This window comes from Calypte anna, chromosome 1 (genome assembly GCF_003957555.1).
Source record: "Calypte anna isolate BGI_N300 chromosome 1, bCalAnn1_v1.p, whole genome shotgun sequence".
NCBI classification, from domain to species: domain Eukaryota; kingdom Metazoa; phylum Chordata; class Aves; order Apodiformes; family Trochilidae; genus Calypte; species Calypte anna.
Window position 1 is genome coordinate 174,478,751 of NC_044244.1, and position 18,528 is coordinate 174,497,278.

Below are 18,528 nucleotides of genomic sequence, written 5' to 3' on the forward strand. Positions count from 1 at the left end.
TTAAAAAAAAGGGGGAACAGAAGGATTTAGAAGAAAGTGTCAAAGAAAGAACATTGCAAGAGCAGAGCTTGAACAGCCTGTTCAGCTCTGTTTGGAAGGAATAGACTAAGTGTTTTGCTGAAGAGGAAATCTGTCCCTCTCTGATTTTTCTCCAAGTCCCTGGCCCCTCCCCAGAGTCCTGGTGCCTTCCTAATGAAGCAATCTCTTTTTTCCATTATTATTATTATCTGAAAAGATGTGCATGCATGGACACTGGCCACCAGGCACTATTTCACTTCCAGTTTGATAGCTCTGTACAAACTGACTGGCTGCATTTGAACAGCCATGGGCACTGGATTGCTGTGTATAGCTGTATAGTGAGACTGAAAGACCTCTTTCCATTGTTCTGCTGCCTTTTCTGGCAAGCACTGGTTCTGCTACACAGTGAGGGAGACTAAGTGCATCATTCTTAAATTTGCACAGATATGATACTAGGATTAATTTTGCCACGGGGTTTGGCAGCATTCTGCCAAGACTCAGTCTCTTCCGCGTATAAACAGACACGAAACTTTTAAGTCAAATCCACTGCTGTTAATAGCTTTTAGCTGTCTCTAATCCTCTGGCACCAGAGATGAATTTTTCTACTATCTTATTTTGTACATCCGAGCATATTCTCTGCTTCATGTTAGGAATGCTAGGCTGAAGGTAGCTTGGTGTTGTGGCACCTTTAGGCATACAGAGCCTTTCTGCCACTTCTTTAAAGAACAAAAAGCACTCCAGGCTCTGAAATTTGCATATTAGTTACCCAGGTCCTTGTTTGTGCAAATGGGGTGCAATTGGGAGAGGGGGGTTACTCCTAACTAATGATGCAAACCTGTAGTGCTGTTCAGGCATGATGTCACCAGACAGGGACCCATAAATGGAGTCAGCTGTTTGGCAGATTTTCATCTATGTAAATCCCTCTGTAAACCAATTATATGGTCACAGCTTATAAATTTCACAAGAAAACAATCTCCAGACTTGTTTTTCTTGTTGGCTGCAGATCTTGAAACTTAATTGTAAATGTTGCAAGACACCGGGGTTGGAGACTCTGTAAACGGTTCTGTATGGCACAGACATATAACTTAGTAGTACTTTTTTCCTTTTTTTAATCTAAATTCCAGCTTAAGGCTTTGTCCATTAATTTTTAGTGTTTGCAAGTAACACACACAAGCTTTAATAAAACCAGCTTGCAATGAAACTCTTGGAAAATGCGAGCATAAACTCCAGCTAGAAGTCTTCAAATAAAATATTTATATGTACTAGACGTCTTGTATCAGGAGGTGATTCTCTTGCTGTTAACAGAAGTCAGCCTTTCGCTCCCTGTGTCGGCTTCAAACGCTTTTATCCCTGGCAGCACAAGGCTTGCTTCAAACACCCTGCTTGCTTGTCAGCAGGGTTGATGCACTATATTATAACAAGCATTCCCCACAACTGCTGTTCCCAGGCAACATTTTTAGCTCTACAAGCACAACCCGTGAGATTCTCTATCAACATAATCATTATTTAGCTGAGGTTCTCCCAGTAAATTGAGCCTAACTAGGTTTTCCTTGGGGGTAAAATGGAGCAGCCTTTCTTTTGTTGTTGCTCTTGTAGAGAAAGAAGCAGCAGCCTCAACAGGGGCAGGATCTGGACAAGGATTAAGCCTCATAGCTGGTGCCTTATCCTTCCTGTATGGCACTAGTTTATACTCCAATTCTTAACCTAGGTCCAACTGGCAGGAACACAGCCAACAACTGTGGGTTATTTCCACTGTAGGTATAATTTAACTGAACAGTTGTACGCTTAATGCTGCATCTACTTAGCTGAGAGACAAGGGACATCAAATTGGGTGGGTCAAAACAGCTTCATCCTCCACATGCAGCTCTCAGAGGTTGCCTGGAATCAGTAACTCTCACTTTTCTATAATAAAAAAAAAAGTGAGTCAGCCCAGTTTTACTCTGTGCCAGAAATGAGGCAGCTGGAGCTTTGAACAAGTCTTGTGACATAAACTTGGGATCTGTAAATGCTATGTTAAGTGCCTCTGCAACAGATAGGTGTAATATAGTAATGTCATTAATGCATATTAACCAAACCAATAAATGAATGTAAATATCCGGGCACAATCATGACATTTTATTTTTTTCTGAAAAGTTTGAAATTAAATAGAGAGTAAAAGACAAAAAGCAATGTTTCACCACAAAGATTAATATCAAGCTGGAGTGGTGAGACACTGGCACAGACTGCACAGAGAAGCTGTGGCTGCCCCCACCCTGGAAGTGTTCAAGGCCAGGTTGGGTGGGGCTTTGAGCAACCTGGTTGAGTGGTAGGTGTCCCTTCCTATAGCAGGGGGTTGGAACTGGATGATCTGTCCCTTCCAACCCAAACCACCCTATAATTCCATGACTCTGTATGACTACAGCAGCCTGTTATTGATTTAGTAACAATCTCCTTGTCCTTCACCTTTTCAGAAACCGAAACCATAATGGGGATGAAGTCTTGTACCATAATTATTATTAGTAGCATAATTTTTATTGCTGTTGTCATTGTTATTATTAATCTGAGTTGTATTGGGACATCTGCTGACAAATAAAATAGAGGAAAATGTTGTTTTGTTTTTTTTTTTTCTTTTTGCAATCCACAGATATTACAAATACATAAAGATTTCTCATAGAAAGATTTGCCTGGGCACAAGAGCCTGTGACTAATTTGTGACTAACTGTACTTTGCATGATACTGAGAGACTTCATGAAAACAACAGTATTAATTTGATAGTAGTAATACTCATTTTGTGTAATGGTGCATTTTTAAAAATAAATTGGTTGAATAATACATGAAATTAGGGGTGATATTTGTATACTAATTAAATGGAGACTGTGGAATATCAATAAAAACTTTTTCACAAGCTTCTGCTAACATACCAATCCTCTCATCTCCTCCCTTATCTCTCCTCCAGCCCTGAAACAACTGGAAGGGCTACTCACCCCAAAATCTGATTTATTTAAGTAGATATTGGCTAAAATGTATACTGTATTCTAATTAGGTTCTCAATATTTGCTTTAGTTATTTGTAATAATTATTTAAAGAACAATCCTCAGTTGAAAGGCAATGAGTGGGGCAACAAACCAAAGAATTGGATGTTACCATGCTTTTTAGTCAGTTGGAAGTTTTCTAATAATAAGTGTAGTATTTTGTTTACCATTGCTACCTTGAATGAGACATCTGCCAGTGAGATAACTATCACCACTTACTTGCTATAATCTTTATAGGGACCTCAGCATTGCCAAAAGGCAATTTACCCAGCCTGTTTTTTTCTGCTATGCATAGAGTGTAGCTATTTAACTTACAATGCCCAAAATAAGACGAAATTATTTCCATTTTATCAGATATTGAGAAATACCCCTAATGGCTCTTATTAGATTTTTGCCTTCTGTGAGGTCTGGTATACAAGATTATTCAGTGTTCACAAGTATTCAAAATACACCTTAAAGGCTTTGATTTTTCACTTCTGCTGATCAAAGTATCTCTAGTGGCTTCTCTTCATGTACTTGCAATCAAAGTTGTAAAAGGCACTCTATTACCTCTGTTTTATTTCCTGAGACCACAGGAAACACAGCCACTCAGGTATGGGTAATTTTTGGCATACTCATAGCATATAAGAGAGGATTTCTTACACTAATTGTTTGTTCCTAATGATAATGTGAATGTTCTGACAAAAAGTTCATTGAAATTAAAAACAATCACTGAATTCTTTGCATATTTTATTTTTCTTTTTGATTTCCAACTCACACACATCTGGCATATTTTACATCTTTGCAATAAAACATGGTTACAATAGCTTAAGGAATTTATATATCCAAAATATTTCACCATGATCTCAAGATGAAATGAACTTGTCTTCCAGATGTTCAATAGTCTCCCAATTCTAAGCTACAAACTCAGGATATTGCTTACAGATGGGTGATGAATAACTTAATCATTACGTTGATCCCCGTGATTTCGGAATCGTATAAATACAAACAACAATGAAGAAGGAAATTCAGTGCTAAACTTACTAATACAAGGTGGATAACAAATAAGTAATCACATCAATAAATAATGATATGTTTCTGGTGCAAAGTGCCAATACAAAGAATCCATTATCTTTTTAAATAAATGACTGCAAGTGAGTGTAAATTCTGAGAAAATTACATTCCTGTTACATGCCTCATAGCCCTACCGACACAATATGTACATCTATGACAATACAGTCACCAAATATACAAAGAAGAAACATGAATTAAAGTGTATATACCCCTGGGTGTGTAATTTTGATCAGTCCAATGTGCAGAAAATTATTCCAATAGTTATTGTTACGGTATTGTAAAACATGAAGTGTTTTTGTCTGAGTGGCTTCAGGTGAGATTTTCAGAAGAACGGAAAAAACCCAAAAAATTCAATCACCTTCACAATGAAGCTAAGGCTGTCAAATAAACCAAGCTGCTCAGAGGAAAAATAAGGGATCTCTCACCCACAGTTTGTATGCCAAATGTTAATAATCCAGAAGTATAGCACTTTGTCTGTATTGGGAGTCATTAAGCATTACAAAGCATTAAACTGAACTTCCCTCTTTGCTCCCTTTCTGTCTAGTCTTTTAATTTAAAAGGGAGGGATTTAATTTCTATTGTATAAAGTATAAATATGGCAAATGATGGCTTTTTATCCAAATGCTGCATGAGCAGAACTCCACTTAAAAGGGGTAAAGTTTAGATTCCAAAAGTGAAAAACATGTGTTGGTGGAAATGTCAAAATTATTGTTTGTGCCCAAATTCAACCCTTTATCACAAGCTGTACCCTTAGGCAGATCTCCAGTTCCATTTGTGTGACTGCACCTGTTCCTTCAAGACATCAGGTTTTAAGTACATGCAAGTTGTAACTCCACAATAAAATTAAGAAACAGTTTTGTTCTTTATACAAGGTTTTACTTTTACAAAAGTATCCCTTTAAAGATAAGATGTGCATCTGATGTACAAAGTATCAAACGTATTTTTTTATATCTCAGCTTGAAAAGAGGCTGGAGATGGGATGCATGTTAGGTTCAAAGCCTAAACATTGAAACAAACGGACACAAGGTTCCCCAGAATTTTCAAAAGTCTCTTTTGGCTCATCCTACTACCTTTTCTCAATAAACAAAGATATATGAAATAATTACCAAAACATCTCCTAATTCATATAATTTACATGATACAAGCTTGCTTTTCAGCAGCTGGTGTTCGGTTGTGAAAAAACACACAAAGTAAAATGGTTGCTGACTACAATGTACAGCTATTGCTGGGTGTAATGGAATGTACAACGGAGGTCAATGCAGACGTGGTTACCACCAGAGACTACACCTTTCACTGCAGCACTTGTGCTCTCAGCTTTACCTGGGCTTTCAGTTCTTCATTCTTCTTCAGTATCTGTTCTGATGTTCATAATGCCATCGGTTAAAATCTATATTAAAAGCTACGATGCTGCCAGAAGCCATGCCAGTAATCAGAGTTCTGAAAAAAAAAGGTAGAAAAGATGCTCCTGTTTATCTTCTTACCTTCTCAAATGACAATTTACCAGAAACAGTAGAACACCTAAAGGAATGAGGCACTTTTTGCAACACTCTGAATATTAATCTCATAGTGGGATTCAGTTTGCAATGGAGATGCTACATTTAAGTACTGAGTATCAGTATGATCCCTATTTCCATATTCCCATTACGGCCAAGGGAGAGGTCCATTCAGCCACCTTGACACAAAAAACCCCCATGTGAAATGCTCTTGCATATCCTGCCTTGCTTCCAGATGCCTCTCCAGAAGGATGTGGGTCTTCACTAGGTCCTTTGTCACATGAGCCAACCCAGTACATACCTCAGATCTCTGAGGTATCTCAGGGGACTGGTTATGGATAGACAACCAAATTAGGACCTAATCAGTACCCTCAGAGCATCCTGAAAACAATTCTCCATATGTCACTGGGAAAATATTTCAGGGTGAGCTTAGGTGTCCTTTAGACTCCACAGACTGTAGCAAGTAAATCACAGTTATTACAGGAGCTTATTTCTGCAGTTTGCACGAAAACCCCTATGCCAACACCTTCATTGAGGTGTTTTAGAACCCAGCTGCCCAGTTTTAGGCACCTTGTGACACTGGATGATTGACATGTCTACACTAGCTGGCACATAGGGACATAGGACCTGTGGAGCACTCTGCACTTGGGGCTGCAGCAGGGATTGGCTTTATATCCTAGGGCCTTCCAAATAGAATGAGTTGCCCCTGAGAAGACAACTGAACTGGTGGCTTAATCATAAGTTGATCACACCTTGGTACTCCTAAAAACCTTCATATTGGAATGTGGCTCCTTATTTACATTGCTCTGGTGGCAACAGTTGAGGTGATTCCCTAGTTATCACATATCCTTTCATTCTAATATCTGTATTTTAAAATTGCTATTGGATTAGAGATCTATCACCACCTCTATCAAATCATACAAAAGCCACTGTCTAGGAATGTGACTAAAGCTGAACAGGTATTTGATGCATTTTGCACAGCTGGGGCTTCCCAGCTTGCTATTCCAAGCAAGAACAGAGAAAAGACACTAGATGAAATTTTCTAGAGTATAAATAAATCTCTTTTAAGAGAGCACAGAACTGTATGAATAAACTGGCAAAGGTCCAGAAACAGGCCTCTTTCAGATAGTTTCAATTAGACTAGTCTGAGACAAAAAAACTTGTTTCAATTCTTCTACATCAGGAAATTAGGTATGTGGTTTGTCTATAGGTGTTTTTCTTCCTTTACACAATGGGTACATAGCATAGAAATGATGAAAAGTGTAAGAAAAACTGAAATGAGTGCTGTTTACCCCATGAATGAGTTCTAATACCCCATGAATTCTTTGCATCACATAATTTTGTGTATTAGTAAGAGATAAAAGACTGACACGTGATGAAAACAGCAAATCCACTCACAACTCTGCATAAATGCAATGTGTATACTTGTACTATTATCACATTACAATAGAAGACTAATGGACCAGGTTTGTATATCACACATTTACAGCATGCATTTTAGTGCCACAGCAATGACTGCAAAAATCAAGACTTGTACACTGCACCACCGTTGCTCAACAAGGCCAAAGGAAAGGGCCACACTCACTCCTGGTGGATGGGTGCAGTCATAATATTACACATTATCGTCTACATGTCAGCCCAGGAAGTTCTCATGCTCTACACAGTTGAAAATCAGAGAAGTTCCACAAACCTAATAGACACTACTGCACTCTGATTCAGTCTGACTCTTCCAGTGTTCTGAAGTTAATATCATTCTACTCATATTTTGCTAGCTCAGTCTCTAGCTTACTGACTTCAGTGACATAAGACCTCACCTTAATGCTAAGTGCTTGCACTATGAGACTTGAAGATCAGCAAAAATGCTGTCAGATTAATAAACAAGATAACTGAGGTAATCGCCTTGTACCATATCCTGTTAACAAATACTTTGTGTAATTTTGCTGTTTACATACAAATATTAAGAACAAACTCACCTCTGATCATGAGACAGATCCATAGCTCTTATGCCAGCATCACAGCCAGGGTAAATATAGAGCTGCTTGAAGTCACAGGCCTGCCATACCTCCACCACACCATTGTCTCCTCCTGTCACCAGGTTCTGCCCATCGCTGCTCAGGAGGATGGCCTTCAGGAGAGAAAGCCAAAACCCAAGCACAGAGTTAGCTTCCATGGAAGTGGGTCAATGTTACAAAAATCTAAGCAATTTATAAGCATTTCTTTTGTTCTGCACACTTCAAATTTGAAGAAAAAGACTCTCACTCTTCTTCTTCCTTGATCAAAAAACAAACCAGCAAATTCTGGATCTTCCATTTTTAAATAAAACAATTGTGTGTTTTAAATATGATATATAAAAAAAAAGCTCTTTAACTGAATCTGCCAAGACTTGAGTTCAGCACATAAAATTTTGATGTTTGTCCTATATTACTTGGTGCCATCACCAACCCCTAAAGCAGAGCACTTATCTGCATTCCTAGTGCTGCTTCAAGTGCTAGTGACAGAGCAAAGCCCTGTAGGCACATCTCTTGGATAGTAAATGAAGAATGAACTCTTTTCAGAGCATTTTGTTTTAAAAACATATTTTCCAACGAAATTTAATTCCAAACAAGAATTCCAGAAATCATATAGGATCATAAACAATTTTGGTCTTATTTATTCTGGAAAAGCTCAAGTGCATTTTTGCATTTCAAACTGGAGATGAGAGGATCCATGCTTGAATATGAATTAACAAGGAAGAAGAAATGTTATATATGTGCTTTCTTTTAAAATACACAGGAAATAAATTCAATTTATTTTAGTAAGTGAAGGTAAGACACAATAAATGTTTGTTTGCATTTAGATTTACCCTGGTTGAATCATTGATCTCCATCTGAGCTAAGAGTTTGCCATTAATGCTGAAATTGCTGAAACGTCCTCGTTCATAGTAGATGATGCAGTGACCTTCACTAGATACAGAAATTAAGCGAGGATACAAACAGTTTTCTGTTCCTTCCAGGGCTCTCAGCAAATCTCCAGTAATTGTATGTACCAGACAAGGACCTTCTGTATATGAAAACATAATATATCATACATTTGCTGCTTAAATTAACTCTACACGATATGCACAAAGGCAATGCATAACACACATTTATATTACATTAGTCCTGCATAGATATGAGAAGATGCAATGCTTGCATAAAGAATTTAAAATATGCAACTAAATGGGAAATGCAAGAACTACTGTATTAAGAGAATAAATACAACATTGGAAGTGGATACCTGAAAAGATAGCTGAAAGTGGTAGTTTGTTATTTACTTAAACTGTCAGGAATTTTCATTGATCTACCTTTTCAAATATTCTTTCCTCTTTCCAAGCATTCAGAGGCCTCAGTCTTACTGCTTTACTCCAACAACTTGAACCCTCTTTATCCTGCCCAGTCACGTTAAACAGATGGGACCCTATCAGTGACTAGTAAGAACAGCTCCCAGAGGGCATATAATCATATTACTGAATATTTTTCTCATAGACAGTGTCAGTTCCTGTAGGTGCTCTCCCACAATCAGTGCATTATATGTAGAGATTTCAGTCCTGAATTGTTTTAACAATGGGTGTCACCTGACAGCCAACACTTACTATCATATCCAGGCTAAAAGATCTTTTGGAAGACTACACTATAGGTCTGAGAGATTTTAATATGAGTTTAATAGAGATAAAGAGATTTTTAATGTTTTTTTTTATTATTGATAATGAAAAAAAAGAAAGCTCTTAATTATACAATGCACATTTTAAGATGCAAAACCAGACTATTTCCATTTGAAGATCTATGAGAAAAACTCTTTTGTGAGACCTGTACTGTTACTAAGAAAAGTCTCTTCTGTGATAAATTTAATGAGTCCCAGTAAACACTAAATGTTTTATGAATCACAGGACACTCCTGAACAGCACAATAATCTCTTCCTTATACCTCTGGTTAACAACCCTGGAAGTAAATTCACACTGGCAGACTCAGCCACCTCACATTAAGCCCTTCTAACTTCTTTGAAATTCACACAGCAGCTGAATTTACCCAGGTAGAATGAATCAAAGCATCAGTGCATTCATCTTCAGGCTCTCTGCTATGGGTTTTTATCTGTGTTTGCTTAAAGCTTTATGCAAAGAGATCCCAAACCTGACTGTATCTATGGGCTATGACTGCAAAGGAATTAATTTATTTTCTCAAATAGTAGAGTTTCAGCTCTGGAAATACTGAGGTGCCAGCATGTTGTAAGAATTGATGTCTCCACCTTTAGAATAATTTCCATGTTAGATTTTTCAAAAGAAAGGTGTAATTTTCTCATATTTCAGTGCACTGACAAGCTGACACTAGTGTGGCTCAGCTGACTGGTCATGGCCATGACAAGGCACAAAGAAAATCTGATTTAGGATTCCACTGTAAAGATACACAGACTGATTGCTCTTTTGGGGGGTTTGTTGGATAAGACTGTGCAAACATCAACCTGATGCACAGGATATTTGTCAGAGGAGTCCTAAGTGTGTTGTCTCCCTGCCCCAGAAGGTTCCCTGGCCTGCTGTGTTATCACAGTGCCACAGCTGCATCCCCATCAGGGAGCTCTGGCAGAGGCAGAGCAACCCAGCACTGACATGAAATGCAACCTAAGAAACTAGAAAGGGACTCGAAAGGACAAAATCTGAAGAAGAGGCATCTGCTGGAAATCAGCAATTAAAAAAGGGAGTTACTTATTTATCTACTTGTTTACATATGAACTAGAGTTTGAAGATAAAGAACACAAGAAGAGTAACTTAGGTGATAGCTTGGGCCTCCAGTTCTCTAGATCAATTACAAACATATACTGGATTTGATGTAAAAGATCCTCCAGCAGCCTTTACTGTAAAAATATGTTACCAAAGCATCATATGCTCACTGAGTGCAGATTCCAGATATTTTAATATGAGGAAATCTGCAGATGGATAGTTGGAAAGGGTAAGCTATTATGCCAATAAGAGTGAATGAAGCCTCTTTAAAAGATATGAAATAACAGTGCTGCAAGAAAAAAAATTTTTAAATAAATATCCTGATTTCATCTATGGCTGTTACATGTTGTGTTATTATGAGAGTTAATAAACCATTAGTATTTCTTGTTAAAAATGCCTTTACTCAAAAGTTTCAAACTCAATTTTGTAAATAAATGTATAATAAATAAGTATAAAACATAATAACCCAGGAGCCTGGATACAAGCAAAAGGTGGCAGAACAAGTATCCCATCCTTCTTACCCTAAGAAATAGCAAACTTTTTAAAAAGAGTTAAAAGGATTTCTATGAGGATGAATAAAACAGGCATCTCTGTAGACAAAGCAAGCAAGTAGCTGAAATTGAACATAGGAGTAGAGTGGAAATGAGACAGGAAGAGATAGGAGGAAGAAGAACCTTTAGAAATGACATTGGGAAACATAAAGAAATTGAATAATAAGTGAGAAGTGATAATGCAGCACACAAGAAAGTGTGGAAAGATAGGAGGAGGAGGGACAGCCAAATAGGAAAAGAGAAAAAGACATGAAGTTTGCCAAATTATGAAGTTGAACAAGGTAGTGGTTGATAAAAGGTGGACATGGAATTAAGGGGGAAAAGAGCAGGTGGGAGAACACGTGAAATGGAACAAATGAAGAAGAAACTGAGTAAGGAAAGATGAAGCACTCACTGAGGCCAGTGCTTTATTTACATTGATTACCAGGAACACAGAAGACTGCTGCAGGTTTGGAAAAGTATTTTGAACATTTGTATAAGGAATCGTTGGATACTCTGGATTCCATACATAAGTACCAGAGAGGAAGTGTGAACAGATGGCTCAAAAAGTTTAAAAGGATGAGACAAAAACAAACCTAAGAACCCCTAATTATTTGGAGTCCACTTAAAAAAACCCAACTGGATGAAACGTTGTCCACAAACCCAAACCCAAGCAAATCGACCCTGCTTCTCTTGCCAAGGAATCATAGAATTTCAGGTCAGCAAGCACCTCAAGGATCATCTGGTCCTGAAAGCAGACTGGGGTCAGTCCTACAAACTGCCATTTAATAAAGATCAGGGTAGAGAATTTGGAGCTGGCCCAAATACAGGTCTCTACAGTTTTTTTCAAAAATATTAGATATCACCATGAAATATACATTTTTATCAACAACTCTCACAAATCTGAGGGGAATAGTAGGACAGGCTGACCCTTGGAAGGAAGAATCCACTTAATTTGTGCCTCTAAAAATCCCAAGTGCAGACAGTAAGTAATAATGTTCAGGGTAAACTGCTGCAGATTTACAGCACATCTTAGTAGAGGAGGTTCTGGATAATTAAAATATATGTGGCTTGAGCAATGAATGAGAAGTACTACTAAAAAAGGCTCTAAAATCCTAAGACTTAAGATATAAAAGCATTTCTGACCTTTAGCACCACTGATAACAAGTCCCAGCTCTGCACAGACTGACACGCAGACAACTTCATGGTCATGACCAGTTAAAACCGCCCGAGGAGCTGGATAATCACCTGTTAAAAAAAATAAACAAAAAAACAAGAGGAAAAACAAAGAAAGACAAGAACAGGAGAATGCCAAACCAGTTTTATCAACAAAAGAATTCTGCTGCAATTTGCCTCAAAACAGTAAGCACCAGAGAGCTGCAGTGTGCTTTTATATCTCATACTTAGGGTCTTGAGCAAATTACACTCAGATATCAAAATTTTTCATAAGCACAGCTTCTCAATGCATTAATTCATACCTTACCAAAAAGTGTGATGATTACAACACACAAATAATAACAGTATGTTGCTGCTTTCTGACCTAAAAATAATGCAAATGTACATTTCAGCTAAAGAACACAAGGTGTGGTGTTACTCAGAGCAGCTGTAAGCAAATATATCTGTCTCTAGACTTCTGCTAGGAACCTAAAGAGTAGCATGAGTTAAGGATGTTCTGATATTGATGATCAAAATGTGTTTCATGAAACAGGGGGGAGTAAAAGAAGAGAGGAGGAAGAGCATTGTACTAGAAAGATACCTAAAATTGGTCATGGGTATATATCATTTCATATGTATTGCTATGGATCTTTCGTTTTAATCACGTTTAATTTATTAAAGTGTAGTGAAATGAGGAAACCAGGTGCCACTAATTTCCAGGGAGTGAGCATGAGCTTGTGTCAAGCCCACCTGTGCCTAATTAGGGTGGGCCCCCACTGCGCATGAGCAGGACCAGGGGGCCAATAAAAGGTGAGTCCTGAAGCACAGGCTTAGCTCAGTCCTGAGCACGTCTGCAGAGAGGTCAGTTGCTCTTGGAGCACTGTATTACCTTCATTGTGCCTCTAGCGCTCATCGCCTTCAGGGTGAGGCTTGAGTGGCGCAGCCGGCTGAGCACAATGCTGGAGGCCGTGGGTTCAAGACTCCTCAAAGCCTCACCCTGATGGCAGTGAGCTCTAGTGGAGCAATAAAGGTAGTGCAGTGCTGAAAGCAGCACTTAAAGCCAAGCATGCCGAGATTGTGAGTTTCAGGACTGAGCTGAGCCCCTTTTATTGGTCCCCTGGTCCTGCTCATGTGCAGTGGGGGCCCACCCTAATTAGGCACAGGTGGGCTTGACACAAGCTCATGCTCACTCCCTGGCAATTAGTGGCACCTGGTTGCCTCATTTCACTACATTAAAGTGTAGGATAGATTACTAACTAAAAATTATTAACTAAATAGATTACTAACTAAAAATATTTTTCATGTTCAAGAGTGAAATATGTTTTATTTTGGGTTCAAACAAGTGGGCATTTATGGAATATTATATGATAAATAGCAACACTTCTGTTGTTTCTAAAAGTAATAGATGCTGACATTTTAACAGTGAAACCACTATGAACAGTAAAGAGTTGCTCAGTATTTGATATTTATTTGCCAGGAAAAGAAAGTTAATCAGTAACAAAAAATTAGCAGTTTCCTAGGTAACGCAGACTTTATCTAGTTTGCACAAATGAAAGATGTAAAACTGGAAAATTCCAAAGGACTGGAGATCTGCCAGTGTAGTTCAAATACTTAAAAATGATAAAAAGAAATGACCTAGGGAACGACAGATGAATTACCCTAATATTAATCCTATGCAAAATAACAAAATGGTTAACCCATAGTTCTGTCAACAAAGAACAGGAAGCAAAATTTGCATTAATGGCAGTCTATGTGTTCTAGTGGATTTAGAGTCTTGCCAAGCAAGTTTCTCATCTCTTTTTGACAGGATGACAGGTATAGATGATAAAGATGACTATGTTAAAATGGTGCCCCTGTTTTTTTTTCAAGATAGTCTTAGTATGTTTTGATTTCAACCTATTTTATAAGGAACTGACTGTGGACCATATGGATGGCACAGAAGCTGGTTCAATGGCAGATATTAAAATTTTGTCCACAGAAAGTATCCTAATTGCGTGTCCTAACTGCACATTAAGATACTGGAAAATCTTGACCGAAAACTAACAACAGTGTTATCTATCTACAGAATAAAAAAACACTTTTACTAATAAGATATGGTTGTATATAAAAGTGATAAAAACCACAAGCAGTGAGACAGAGAAGAATTTAAGGAGCCAGAAAGGAAAACTCCTTCAAAATTAACTTCCAATGCAATACCCTAGAAGAGAAAACAGGAGTCAAGAGGTTGCTACTGTAGACCTGAAAGATTAAAGTCTTGGACCCACATTTACAGAAATGAGCATAAAGGAGGGTCACACAACTGATAATTATTAGAGAATAAGAAAAGAAGGCTGCACAGTGGTTGAAGTGTTTTCTCTTCACTGCTCAAGAAGTAAAGCAGTGACTTGACCACTGTATCTGGCAGGCACTGGTGCAAAAGGAGTCAAATAGCCCAGAAATTTATCTTGCATCTAAAGGCACAGCAAGGTCAAATGGGTGAATGCTTGTACACATTTCAACCCTGCAACAAAATAAAGTTTTCTAGCAGAAAAAAACCAGTTAAACTCTAAAACAAATTAACATGGGAACTACTGGAATGGCTAAGAAATAATGCATGGGTTTCTGAAAGATAAGTTTAAGGAATGGAGGCTTTCATAGACATGTGTGGGTCGATGCACTTAGTCCTTTTATAATGCAGACAGTCAGACCATACAAACCTGTTAATAAGTGAAATGACTATCTGGGTATGTGATGTGGAAGGATGGTCTAGACCTTTCCTAGTCTAAAGGAGACAAATATTCTGATTTTGTCTGAATTTACTCCTGCCTACTTTGTATCTCTTTGTTCATGTGTTTGCACTCTCCTTCAGCTTCAAGTCTTCTCCACCTCTTATGTTTTCACCAGTCATGTACTTACAGAAAAAATCAACACTCTCAGCCTTTAATTTTGACTCTATTAAACAAATGGAACTGTTGAAACTCCTGACAAGATTGTCACATTTTAGTCATTGTAGTAACCCATTTCTTTGCCTGTATAGCTCCAAGTTCTTTCTTAAAATTTGGGTAGAGAGAATTGTATTTAAACCAGCTCTTTTTCAGGGTGAATCTGCAGTATTTCTTGCCAAGCCCTAACATCTTCTGTCACCAAAACTTTTAAAATGATTCCATGCTTTTCATTATTCTTCAGAACCAGATGAGAATTACCAACCATGGATTTATAGACTTTAAATTTGGACCCAATTTTACAAGGTTATGTTAATCTACCTGGTACTGTCAATGCATTGTACAGACACATTAACCCTTTCCTATCTCTAATGAAAACAATTTCAATAAACCCCAGTTTCCCAACCTTTAACCTAGCCTACAAAAAAAGAATCTTTCAGTTCTGGAAATTGAAGATATGAACTGAAAATCACTCTTTATTGCTAGGGAACAATGGATGTTGGAAGAAACAAAAAGATGCTTTGTGTATCTCATCAGGGATTAGATATATTTTGACATTTAGATCACAGAATCATAATCACAGAATCGCCGCAGTTGGAAAAGATCATTCTGTCCAACTGTCAACATCTCCCCTGAATAAAATACATTTATCAGTATTTGTATCACCCACTAGAGCATGTCCTGAAGTGTCTCACCTACACAGTTTTTAAATACTTCCAGGGTGATTCCACCACGTCCCTGAGCAGACCATTCTAATGCTTAACTACTCTCTCAGCAAAGAAGTTCTTGCTCAGAGCCTAAACCTCCTCTGGTGCCACTTGAGGCCATTTCCTCAAGTCCTATCATTATTCGCTTGAGAAAAGAGGCCAACACCCACCTCTCTACAACCTTCTTTCAAGAGGCTACCGAGAGCCATAAGATCTCTTCTCATCCTCCTCTTCTCCAAACTAAACATTCCCATTTCCCTCAGTCTCTCCTCATAGGACTTGTTCTCCAGACCCCTCACCAGCTTGGTTGCCCTTCTCTGAACTCTCTCCATCAGCTCATTGTGTTTCTTGTAGTGAGGGACCCAGAACTGAACACAACATTTGAGATGCAGCCTCACTACTGCTAAGTACAGGGTCACCATCATTTCCCTTCTCCTGCTGGCCACACTATTCCTGTTACAAGCCAGGATGCTGGTGGCCTTCTTGGGCACACTGCTGGCTCATATTCAGCTGGCTGTCAGCCAGCACCCCAGGTCCTTTTCTGCTTAGCAGCTTTCCTGAAGCCTGTAGGGTTGCATGGGGTTGTTGTGACCAAAGTGCAGGACCCAGCAATTGGCTTTGATAAACCTCATTTTATTGACCTTGGCCCACTGGTCCAACCTCTCCAAGTCCCTTTGCAGAGCCTTCCTACTCTCAAGCAGATCAAAACACCCACCCAACTTGGTGTTGTCTGCAAAATTAATAAAGAAGCCCTCAATCCCCTCATCTAGATTGCTAATGAAGATACTGAACAGGACCAGCCCCAAAACTGAGCCGTGGGGAACACCACTGGTGACCAGTCACCAACTGGTTTTAACTCCATTGACTACAACTCTCTGGGCCCAGCCATGCAGCCGATTTTTAACTCAATGAAGAGTGTACGTGTCTATGCCATGAGCCACCAGCTTCTCAAGGAGATGATGTGGGAGATGGTGTCAAAGGCTTTACTAAAGTCAGACAACATCCACAGACAACATCCACAGCCTTCTCTTCAGGCAGGTCACCTGGTCACAGAATGAGACCATGCTGGTCAGGCAGGACCTGCCTTACCTGAACCCTGCCATGCTGGCTGGGCCTAAACCCCTGCCTGTCCTGCACTTGACATGTAAAATCTTTATAACTTCTCCACCAACGTTACTGCTGAGAAACCCATCTCCTTTTCAGGTTTTGTTTTCTCCAAATACATGACAGAAAAATGAAAAAAAAATGCAATTCAACTAAATTCAGAATTTTTTTTTTCTTCTTTCTTTTCTTCTGTATATCCTCTTGGGTAAAAATTATGCTCAAGGATTATATGGGCTTAAGCTTCAATTAAAGGGTGTATGGTGTATACAACATTTTAATCAAACTGCAAGGGCGAATGGCCAAAGTTATCAGATGATTAGAACTTTTAAAGGGAAAGGAAATAATGCAATTTTCAACAGGATATTTTTCTTAGTGCTAAGAAAAACAATATAAAATCATGAAACTGGAAAGAGTAAGAATATGAAAAATTAATATATTTAATTGATTTTGAGGAAAAATGATTATAAGAAACAAGTGACCTGGAACATAGATCTGCAAGTCCTGTTTTTCAGTAAATACAAATTCATAACTGAATATCATTATTAGGAGTAACAGTCCAACAGTAATTGAAAATGGGATTTTTCCCCTAAGGGCTCACAGAAAAATTATTCAGTGATACTTTCTACAGGAAAAGCTGTGGATCGGGGAAGAGAACCTCAGTCATACTGCATTTTATTACTAAGGACAGAAGTTGTGAACCCAAGAAATCATTCAAAATCTAGCAAAATATTCTGTCACTGTCACATCACCACTGATAGATGCAGCCAGAGGTCAAAGGCTGCACCTCTGAGGGAATTGCAGGTGAAAATATCCTACCTATGAACTGAGATATCATCACAGTAAACTCCCTGTAATTTCCCCAAAGGAGCACCTTTGAACCAAATTACTGGAGGGCAGAAGGAAAAAAAAATAATCTGTGTAGTGTTCCCAAACAAGCAGGTTTTTATACAAAATCTAAAATAAAATGCATCTTCCCTTCTCTCTGAAAAATGTATTGCATAACAGTATTGTAAGGTTCTCCTGGAAAAAAATGGTAAGAAAAAAAAAAAAAAAGATAAACAGACAGTGTCACTATTTCCCTCATATTGTCCTTTTCCAGGAATTATGTACAAATTGCTATGGGGAGCCTTCTGCATAGAAAAATGTGAGAGCACAAGGAAAATTTCAGCTTCCATTTCATGTAAACTTTGACAGAAGCAATTACAAGGCTACAGCTGAATTCTTTGTGGAAAATAATTTACTTTACTATTTACTCTATTTTAACACTTTTGGGGAGATACTTTTCTGAAAAACAATAATCTTAGAAAATACTATGGCTTTCATGGAAGAGAAAATGCAGTACACTGAGTTCAGAATAATTATTCTTTGAAGCTATAAATTGGCAAATTTATAATTCAGTGTTCATAATCTTAAATTATTTAAAAATATTTTATTTAAGAGGAACAAAGAAAATTTTATTTCATGACAGACTTTAAAAAAGTGCAGGTTAACTTGACAAAGGTTCTACATGGCAGTGCTTGCTCTCCCTTTCAGGTATAAACAGAATACAGTCACTGGATGAGTTCTTAGCACCTCTCAAGATTATGTTATAAACCCAGTTTAGGGCTGATAAACACAATCTTTTTCCAATGGTCAGCACAGTTCCCACTAGAAAAAGCAGGGTTAACTCACACCTCTTGTGATCATCCTCTTGGAAGCTACAATGGGTAATGAGAAATGTCAGGTCCCAAGATCAATGAAATTTCAAGCTCTAGGGACAAAACAGCAATAGCATTGATCCTTTTAAAGAACACCACTCAGAGGGTGA

At 38.2% G+C, this 18,528-nt stretch overlaps 1 protein-coding gene across 3 annotated transcripts in view; it reads right to left on the bottom strand.

Moving 5' to 3' along the window:
- Positions 1 to 3,741: 3,741 nt before the first annotated feature.
- NBEA (neurobeachin) overlaps positions 3,742 to 18,528 on the bottom strand; it is a 464,261-nt gene continuing 449,474 nt past the window's right edge. For 2 of the 3 annotated variants that reach the window (XM_030449935.1, XM_030449928.1), the window contains 4 exons: positions 11,981 to 12,082; positions 8,418 to 8,614; positions 7,549 to 7,700; positions 5,429 to 5,519 (listed from right to left, as the gene is read on the bottom strand). In XM_030449935.1, coding sequence (XP_030305795.1) covers positions 5,429 to 5,519; positions 7,549 to 7,700; positions 8,418 to 8,614; positions 11,981 to 12,082 — 542 coding nt within the window. Of the gene's footprint in view, positions 5,520 to 7,548; positions 7,701 to 8,417; positions 8,615 to 11,980; positions 12,083 to 18,528 lie in introns of all 3 variants that reach the window. The other variant, XM_030449922.1, reaches the window with a different exon arrangement.